This window comes from Trichosurus vulpecula, chromosome 3, assembly GCF_011100635.1.
Source record: "Trichosurus vulpecula isolate mTriVul1 chromosome 3, mTriVul1.pri, whole genome shotgun sequence".
Taxonomy (NCBI): Eukaryota; Metazoa; Chordata; class Mammalia; order Diprotodontia; family Phalangeridae; genus Trichosurus; species Trichosurus vulpecula.
In genome coordinates, this window is record NC_050575.1 from 295,799,841 (window position 1) to 295,809,158 (window position 9,318).

Sequence of the window (9,318 nt, forward strand, 5' to 3'; positions counted from 1 at the left end):
CCCCTCCAGGATCAGGCAGAAAAACTTCCACTAAGGATTCAAAGCCTTTCACCACCACCCCTCCTCCCCTACCTTTCTAGTCTTCTCACACTCCCTCTTCCCCCATTTATTCTATGACCCAGTGATACCGGCCTCCCAGCAGTTCCTCCAAGAAGACCCCAGCTCAGGGCATTTTCTCGGGCTGTCCCCAAGCCTGCAATGCTTTCCTTCTCCTCACTTCCCTGGCTTCACGGCCCATCTAAAAATCCTAGCCAGGTGTGCAGCAGATAGAGCTCCAGTCCTGGAGTCAGGAAGACCTGAGTTCAAATTCAACCTCAGATACTTAGTGAGACCTAGCTGCCCGTGGTCCAGGCCCACAGCTGCCCTTTTGGACTTCTGGGAGGCTTGCTGAGAAGACTTCCTCCTCTAGATCTAGGAACTCACATAATGTAGAAAATCGAAGGCAGGATTTGAAATAGGCATTTATGTGTTGGGAAGGGAGGTGTGGAGAGTAACTTCAAATCTTTTTTTTTTTTTGCCTTTTCCCCAAATGTGGCTAATATGTACATATGTTTTTCATGATTTCATGCTATAGTTGATATCATTTTCCTCCCCTTCTCAGGGGGTGGGGAAGGAAAGAATTTGAAACACAAAATTTAAAAAGAAAAGAATGTTAGTAGTAAAAAATTTATTAGATAGAAAATAATGTATTAATAATTATTATTTTTGAAATAATTTAAAATTAGTTAAAATAATTTTAAAAATTAAGCCTAAGTAGAAGGAATACATTTCCATGTAGCACAATGGAAACAGCAGGGTATCGGTGCTTGCAGGACACGAGTTCGAATCCTGCTATTCTTTATGGGAGTGGGAGACTTCATTGCCCTGGGCCTCAGTTTCCTCATTGGAAAAATGAGGAGGTTGGATCCGAAGGCTTTGTGTGTCCTTTCCACCTCTAGCTCGGTGGTCTATGCTTGCCAAGATCTCCTTTTCCCCGTGCTCTGCTTAGAGCCTCTCTAGGCTCCTTGCTCCCCGAGGCCGCCTGCCCGGCCAGGCTGCGGCCCCTTTAAGGCTTCGCTTCCTCGTCTCCGCTCGGTCCCGGCCTTCCGGGCCGCGGGGCGCGCAGTGCGCCTGCGCGGGCTCGGGCCTTGGGGATTGGACCGAAGTTAGGTCAGTGCAACTTTCAAGTCAGTTGCAAACTCCGCCTCGGGGCCCGACCCGGCGAAGGCGGTAGTGGCGGCCCGGCCGGGGAAGCGGCGGAACCGAGCTGCGGCCGGAGCGAGCAGCCGAGCCCGAGCACCCCGTTTCTGCGCCTCCCACTCTCCCTGCTGTGCCAAGCCCCCCACTTCCCAGCCGGCGGGGGGCAGCGGCCGGGCGTCCGCCACCCGGGGCTCCCGGAGCGCCCCCTCTCCACCCCAGCCACCCCTAAACCCCCTGGAAGCCTCCTCTCCTGCCTCGACTTCCCCTGGGCACCGCACCCCTTCCCGCCCCCTGCACCCGGCAGGATGGTGTCCTGGGTGATCTCCCGATTGGTGGTGTGAGTATTGGGACCAGAGGGCGGGGAGGGGGCGGCCTGGACCCTCGGACAGCCGCCCCCCGACACCTGCCCCGCGGCCACCACAAGCGGCTTCCCTCCACGTGAGCCGTGGAGCCGAGGCGGAACCCACCCCAACCCTCTCCCCAAAAGGGACGAGATCTTGCTTGTAGGCTAAGGGCAGGGGAAGTAGGGGGCATCCCGTAGCCCTTGGTGGTTAGGAGGGAGAGGGGTTCGTCATGGGCCGAGAATCTAGGTGCTTGCTTCCTGCCTGAGTAAGCACGTGATTCACCCCCCAGGTTCCTAGGACACACACACACACACTCACACACTCTCTCTCTCTCTCCTCCTCTCCCTCTCCTCTCCCTCTCTCCCTTTCTCCCTCTCTCCCCCCTCCCCCCTCCCTCTCTCTCCCTCTCCCCCTCCCCCTATCCCTCTCTCTGTCTCTCCCTCCCTAGGGTCACCCTCCAGGAAAGTGAAGGTTCTCTGCCTTTAACTGGGTCCCCGTGGGTGTCAGAGAAGGTTGGGAACAAATGGCCCGTGTTCTTCCCAGGTCCTTGCTGGTTTTGCTCCCCACCCCAGCTGGGCCCTCCACCCTCTGAGCATGGCAGATTGCCTTCTGCCCTCACCCTGTGGGAGGCCACTGCAGGCCCGGGCAGGCCTCAGGGACCTAGTGGGATGGGGAGGGGGCCTTCAGGGCACTGACTCAGGAATCAGGAACACTGGATGTGCAACTCAGAAACAAAGGCACTGTCAATATGTGGGAGGTGGGGACAGGGAGCAGAGAGTATAATCTTAGAGACCGTAATAGTGGCAAAAGCATAGATTTGGAGTCCTGTCGTTTCAAACAGCCCTGCTGCTGTGGTTGTTTGGGTGCGTTATATGCCTTCTCCAAGCCTGAGCTGCCTCCTCTGTAAAGTAAAGGAATTGGGCTATAGGACCCCCTCTGAGCCTTTCCCTTGGATTTCCTCCTCTCCCTCATCCAGGCTGGTATTTGGAATGCTGTACCCTGCCTACGCCTCCTATAAAGCTGTGAAGACTAAGAATATCCGGGAATATGTGAGTGTAGACCTCTTTGTGATGGGGGCAGGATGCGAGGCAGATGGCATCGCTAGGCTGGAACAGCAGTCTGGTAGGGGGCAGCTTGGCATATTTCTGGGACTGTGACCATCATGGGAGTGGATCGAAGCAGGAGGTAGGAGAGAGACAGACCACCCTAGTGGAAACTTGGGAGTTAGAACCCCTGAGTGTGACTCCATCGGGTACTTACTAATTGGCTGTGAGCAAATTGCTTCACTGGGCCCAAACTCAGTTTCCTTATCTGTTAATTGAGGAAAATAATTCTGGTACTACCTATGTAACATATGAGATAATTTGTAGCACCTTTTAACCTCAAATGTTATATGTCAGTTGTAATCAACAAGTGGGTAGAAGAGAATGGCAATGATGTCGACCGTCCTCTAGATGAAAGATGTTAAAGACGATGTCCGTGGAGTGGGAGTGGAGGAAACAGCAATAAGTTCTAGTGAGAATGAGTCTCTGTGGAGGGAATGCCGCTGGACCAGCTTCTCAATGGAATGTCTCCGCCAGACTGGGGCTAGTGGGCAGGGATTAGGGAGAGGCTGGGCAGCCTAGGCCTGACCCTGGTGATCCCCGCCTCCACCTCAATCAGGTCCGATGGATGATGTACTGGATTGTCTTCGCCTTCTTCATGACAGTAGAGACCTTCACGGACATCTTCATTTCCTGGTATGGGGATGGTGGGTGGCCAGGCACTGGGGCTGATCGGGGCTGGCTTCCTCCCCCTCCTGATTCCTTCCTGACTCTGACCTTCTCTTACAGGTTCCCTTTCTATTATGAGATCAAGATGGCATTTGTGGTGTGGCTCCTCTCCCCTTATACCAAGGGTGCCAGCCTGCTTTACAGGAAGTTTATCCATCCAGCCCTTTCCTACCGTGAGAAGGTGGGCAGGAGAGAGACTGAATGGTATAGGGAAAGCACTGAACTAAGATTTAGGAGCCCTGAGTCCCACCCTTAGCTCTGCCACTAATTTAGTATTTGACCTTAGGTACTATCCATATCTGCTTCTGTTTACTCATCTGTAAAGTGAGAATCACCATCCCTGTCTTCCCTGCCTGATGAGACTGTTGTGAGGATCCAATAAGTATAGGAGGGTGCCTAGTGGGATCCAGTGGAAAATATTAAAATATTATGAATGGCTCTGACTGGGAGGGGAACAGAGTAGGACCTTTCATTGGGAGCACAGAGTAGAAGCTCCTTGAAGGCAGGTTGTGCCCTGTATCTTGCTCCATAGACTGTGGACAGTCTTGAGGCGGCAGCAGACGGACCTTGAGGGCCAGAGGGAGGTGCAGTGGGTCAGGGGCTAGAGCCAGTTTCTCTCACTCCCAGGGTCTCACACCAGGTATATCGGTATAAAGATACAGAGCTGAGGAGGTTTTTTTTTTTTTTTCTTTTTTTCTAAAAAATGTAAATTGCTCCCTGAAGAGAGAACCTGATTTGCTTTTGCCTTGGTATCATGGGTGTCCAGAACATGGCCTCTTGAATAAATGAAGGGATGATTGATTCTTGGACACCTCCCCCTCCCTCACCCTTGACTTTCCTATGTCCCTAGGAGATCGACTCATACATTGTACAGGCGAAGGAGCGGAGCTATGAGACGGTGCTGAGCTTTGGGAAGCGAGGTCTTAACATCGCTGCCACGGCTGCAGTGCAGGCGGCTGCCAAGGTACCAGCTTGGCCACTCACCCTTCACACGCTGGGCACTTGGTCCAAGGGATGGGTGGTGCCCCACCTTCCTGGCATGCATGGAAGATGTTTGTGAGACTTGGAATACCATCACAAACTTGAATTCCAGTCCTTGCCTTCCCTCATTCATTGTCACTGGGCCTCAGTTTCCTCACTTGTAACAAGAGGACTTTGGACTAGAAGATCGCTAAGGTCCTTTCCAGCTCTAAATATGTGCTGCCATAATTGTGGCATAACACCTTTAGGGCCCAGAAGATCCTGGTTCTCATCCTTTTTCTGCCAATAACTAGCTGCACTGGCAAATAAATCTGCATCAAAAATCTCCAAGGCAGCTTTTAGCCAAATACCCACAAATGCCCCCAGGCTGTGCCTCATTCCCTAAGCAGAAGTGAATCTAATGCCAGCCAGCCTGGGTATCTCTCCTCACTGGTCCTGAACCTATTCCCAACTCCTTCCATGATCCTTCTGGGCTCATGTTGGGTCTCTAGGCTCTCCCCATGGCCTGGAGCTTGTCCCCCCCTTCGGTGTACCTAGTGACCGTTTTCCTCCTTTCCCTGCAGAGTCAGGGTGCCCTCGCTGGTAGGCTTCGGAGCTTCTCCATGCAGGACCTGCGCGCCATCCCTGACAATCCTGCTCCACCCTATCAGGATCCCCTCTACCTGGAGGACCAGGATTTGCACCGGAGGCCACCCATCAGTAAGATGGGGCTGGGGGTGGGAAGATGGACTGTGGTCAGGGAGGGGATACCCAGAGCTGTAGCTGGGAAACAAGGTACTTCTAAATGGATAGAATCGCCAAATTACTTGTAAGTGGATAGGATTACTGAATAGGGTCAGGGAGACCTAGATTCAGATCCTGCTCTTGGCTTTTAATAGATGTGTGACTACAGGCAAGGCACTTAATTTCTCTAGCTCTGCATTTCCTTATCTGTAAAATGTGAGTAATTCTACTTTATAGTGGTTCTCTCGGGATTATTCTGAGGCTTGGGTAAGGTCATAGATTTAAAATGCTCTGTAAACCTTGAAGTACTATAGGAAAGTCAGCTGTTTGTGGTTGTTGTTAGCCTACTTTGCTGACATGCCTCGAGAACAGGTCTTGCTGGGGCTGAGACGAATGATACGAGGGACTATCCCTAGGGAATTGCCTCTTATCTCAGAATCATTGCCATGCATACTCAGTCAGCCGGGGAAGTCTTGAGAAAAGAGAAAAAAACAGCCACTTATGGGGACCCTCAACATTCCTTCTCTCTCTCCTTCTGCCAGGGTACCGTCCCGGGGGCCTCCAGGATAGTGACACTGAAGATGAATGTTGGTCTGATTCCCAGACAAAGGCCCACACCCTTCCCCGTCCAAGGGAGAAGCCCTTGGTACGCAGCCAGAGCCTACGAATCGGCAAGAGGAAGCCCCTGGTGAGAGAGGTGAGGGGAAGGCTGGTGAAGAGCCCCTAAGCTGTCATCTAAGCTGCCTGAGGACACAGGCCTTTGATGAATACACATTTTTCACCCCTCTCTTCTCCCCTCCCCCACAGGGTACCTCACGCTCCCTGAAGTCCCGAACTCGGAAGAAGGCAGCCCCATCAGACCTGGACAGCTAGTGCTGGCTGGTTCCCATTCCGCTCTACCTCCAGCGACCTCCCCCTTCTCTGACATCCCACTCTCTCCATGTAGAGGGGAGAATGTTGGGTCTGTGGACACTGGGAAAGGCAGAAATGCCCCTTTTTTGTGATGGTTTTCATCTGTTTCCACCTGATCTCTCCTTGCCCCGATGCCCTCTCCCTCACTAATATCCTCTGCCCATCAAAGTGCCTATGGTGGACTTGAGAGGTTCCTAGCCCCCTAACCTGCCAGCTTGGACTACTTGCCTGAGAAACCCTGGACCCAGCCCTGACTGGCACCTCCTCCTGGCTCTGGGGCGGGGGTGGGGTCATGGTCATGTGTTCTTAGACCAAGTCACTAAAGGTGTCACCAGTTGGCATTGCTCAATTTCTGTGTTTTTGATATGCCAAAGCAAATCCCTCCTTTGTACTTTGACCTGAGGGTTATTTATTGCCCATCTTTTTTCTGGCATCGTCTTTCACCCCTAACCCATAATGGTTAGGAGGTAGGGGGAGCCTTTGTTCCCCTTCCCTAATTCTTTTACTCTCCATCCTAGGCCCAGCTTTGATCATTCCATCCCCTTCCCCGTGTTACTTGACAGGCCTCTTCTGGGGGTCATATGTATGTGTGTGTATTTGTTTGTATATGTATATATGTGTGTTGGTTGGTGTATGGCCAAGTTTATAATGGTTTTGATAAATAAATACATGGAATTTTCTCTTCTGTTTTTGCCTTCTTGGTTGACTTCTCTTCATCTTCCCCAGCAGTTCCTCTTTTTAAAAAAATGTTTATTTCAAAGATCTTCCCTATCTTCCTGCTGGGGCTTCCTTTACACCTTAACATAATAGTGTTTTCATCATAAAACAAAGAGGAACCTCAAGCCTATGAAGCCTCCTTTTCCAAGGGAGTAGAAAATATCTAAGGCCCATAATGGCCTCATACTCAGTTCAGAAATCTTGCCTCCCCACCTCAGAAGATGAAGATTTAGCCCAACCCCAAGAGCATTGCACCTCCAGAGACAGGCCACAGGGTGGCAGCCGCAGCAACCAGTTTTCCAGGGCTTGGGCTGACTTCTGGCCACTCCCTAACAACTGATGCCTGATGGGGAGATTTCAGGGCAGTGAAGATGCCTGGTTGGGGGTTGGCTCTTGTTACTGGTGTCTAGCTAGCACCGGATGGATGCTTTCCAAAAGGAGGAAGCCCTTTTGTGGATGTACCCTTGTAAGCAATGATCCTCACTGTGTTCAGCATCAGCCTGGGCAAGGCCATCCTAGCCTTGGCCTGCCTCTGCTCCATTCTATTCTGTCAGCTTATGATGGGGAGGACTCCTCAACTAATCAGATATTGACTGATAACCCCAGTACTAAGCTGCTTCCCAGTGCCCATTGCCTTCTCTGCTGTTCTGTGCTGGACCAGTTTTGTGCATTGCTCTTTAGTCCCTTCATGCCTCATTTCTGAGCCTCGGGTCTGCTTACCTCCCATATCACTTCCCTATCCATCTTTATAGCCCTAGGCACAAATAGGAGCTGAATGTGTAGTGTTGTGCCAAAGGATCCCTAACTAAGGGAGGGGAGCCAGTGAAGGAAAGAAGGGGGAAGAGTGTGGCTAAAGAGTCCAGTTTAACAGTCAGTTCAAAGATTAACTGATTAGAAAGAACTGGACCAGGCTTGGGGTGTGCTTAATCCTGACAAGCTTAGGAGTGCTCATTGAGCAGGAGACAAGAGCACAGGGTTTTGGGGTGCTCCTCCTGGCACTGTCATTTTGGGGTTGGAAAGAGATAAGGACCACCTCAGGGCTTCTCTGACTGCCCTTCCTTGACCTTCCTAGGGAATATGAAGTTCTGACTTTTAAGGCTTGGGCCAGGGAGGGTAGCGATTCCAAGCAAAGCTACTGCCTGCTCACTGCTCTCAGTAATTAATGCCTTGGAACCACCCCCTCCTTTCATGGGTGGAAGTCCATGATTTTTTTTTTCTGCTTTGCTTCAAAGAGTGAACTGGCACCCATGGGTAGATGTTACAGAATGGCAAATATTGGCCCAATTTAAGGGAGACTTTACTAAATAGAGTTGTCTAAAAGTGAACTGGTCTGGCTTAAGAAAGAGTTTCACCTCACTGGAGGTGTTCGATGGGTGACAGGTATATAGAGATTCCTACTCAGGTCCCTTCCAGCTCCTAAGACTCTTAGGTTGTTAAGCATTCAGGTTATGTCTAGGAATGGGACCAAGGCAATCATCAATGGTTGGAACCCCAACTGTGTGTCTAGTCCTGTATTCGATTACACTTTGGGTGATCCAGAATAAGCATAAGAGGCTCCTCCAGACCAGAAGCTCTCAGTCTTAGGTGAAGAGACAGAGCTATTGAAACAAGGCAACAAGACAGATTTGGATGGGTCTGACATTGCTCTGGAAAGACAGGAGGGGGCATCACTGTGGATTGGAAGACTTCTTGGAGGAAGTGAGAGCAACCTGGAAATTGAGTGGCCACCATTTATAAGACTGACATCACCTGGATCTCTGAACCTCTCTGCAATAAGAAGGTAGGGACACCTTGTTCCTATCATTTAAGACCTGGCCTAAACCTCACTTTCTAATTTATCCCTCCACTAGTTCCCTATAGAAACCCTCCAGTCCAGCCTTCCTCTATACCATGCTTGTTTCCCATCATCCAGCCATTGACTCAGGCCATCTCACCTTCTGCCTGTCACGGATGACCTGCTTCTCCACACTTGATCTGAGACCTAACACTAGGCTTGTAGGGAGCTCCATTCTTGGAAGCCCCAAACCTAGGACCCAACCCAGTGGATTGGTAACTGGGTATGTAGATGCTAGCCCTTTTGCCCTCTATACCTACCGGCTAGCTTTAGACCCCACCTCACTCTTGACTTTCACATCTCATCCAGCCGTCTACCCAGGACATCTCACCGTCTGCCTGCTGCCATGGACATATCCTTACCCTATCTCTCCCCTCCCTGCTCACCACTGCTCTGGATATCATATTTTTCCCTGTTAGACTGTAAGCTCCTTGAGGGCAGGGACTGTCTCTTTTTAAAATATTTGTATCTCCTACACTTAGTGCTTGGCACATAATAAGTACTTAAATGCTTCATTCTTTCACTAGTTCTTGATACCTGAAAAAAAGTTCAATTTCCTCCTTTTTGCCCTTACTAAGGCTTTCTCCTCCAAAGTTCTCCTTGCTTTCTCCCTGTACCTGAATTCTGCAGGGCCCAGTTCAAGACCTACTTTTTCAGGAAGCCTTCCTTAACTGCTCCAGTCCCCAGTGATCTCTCCTTCCTCTGAAGTCTAATGCTAATCATTGGATCTACCACTAAACCTGGCACTGAAGCTAAGAATACAAGATAGTAAATGTACTCCTTTTATGTATGCTTTCCTCAACTAGATTGTAAACCCCCTGAGGAAAGGGACCCATTCACATCCTTCAGCATGGCT

At 50.6% G+C, this 9,318-nt stretch overlaps 1 protein-coding gene across 4 annotated transcripts; it reads left to right on the forward strand.

Annotated features, from left to right (window-relative positions):
* Positions 1 to 1,142: 1,142 nt before the first annotated feature.
* Positions 1,143 to 6,596, forward strand: REEP4 (receptor accessory protein 4). Of its 4 annotated transcripts, none has more exons than XM_036752742.1 (8): positions 1,143 to 1,516; positions 2,500 to 2,572; positions 3,186 to 3,262; positions 3,356 to 3,476; positions 4,146 to 4,259; positions 4,840 to 4,975; positions 5,542 to 5,696; positions 5,807 to 6,596. In XM_036752742.1, the coding sequence occupies exons 1-8, from the start codon at positions 1,485 to 1,487 to the stop codon at positions 5,870 to 5,872; spliced, it is 774 nt and encodes a 257-aa protein (XP_036608637.1). In that variant the 5' UTR covers positions 1,143 to 1,484; the 3' UTR covers positions 5,873 to 6,596. The 4 variants fall into 4 exon arrangements, with proteins under 4 accessions (XP_036608637.1, XP_036608638.1, XP_036608635.1 ...); XM_036752743.1 differs by having other exon boundaries at positions 1,173 to 1,516; positions 5,542 to 5,687; XM_036752740.1 differs by lacking the exon at positions 1,143 to 1,516 and having other exon boundaries at positions 1,932 to 2,572.
* The last annotated feature ends 2,722 nt before the right edge of the window (positions 6,597 to 9,318 follow it).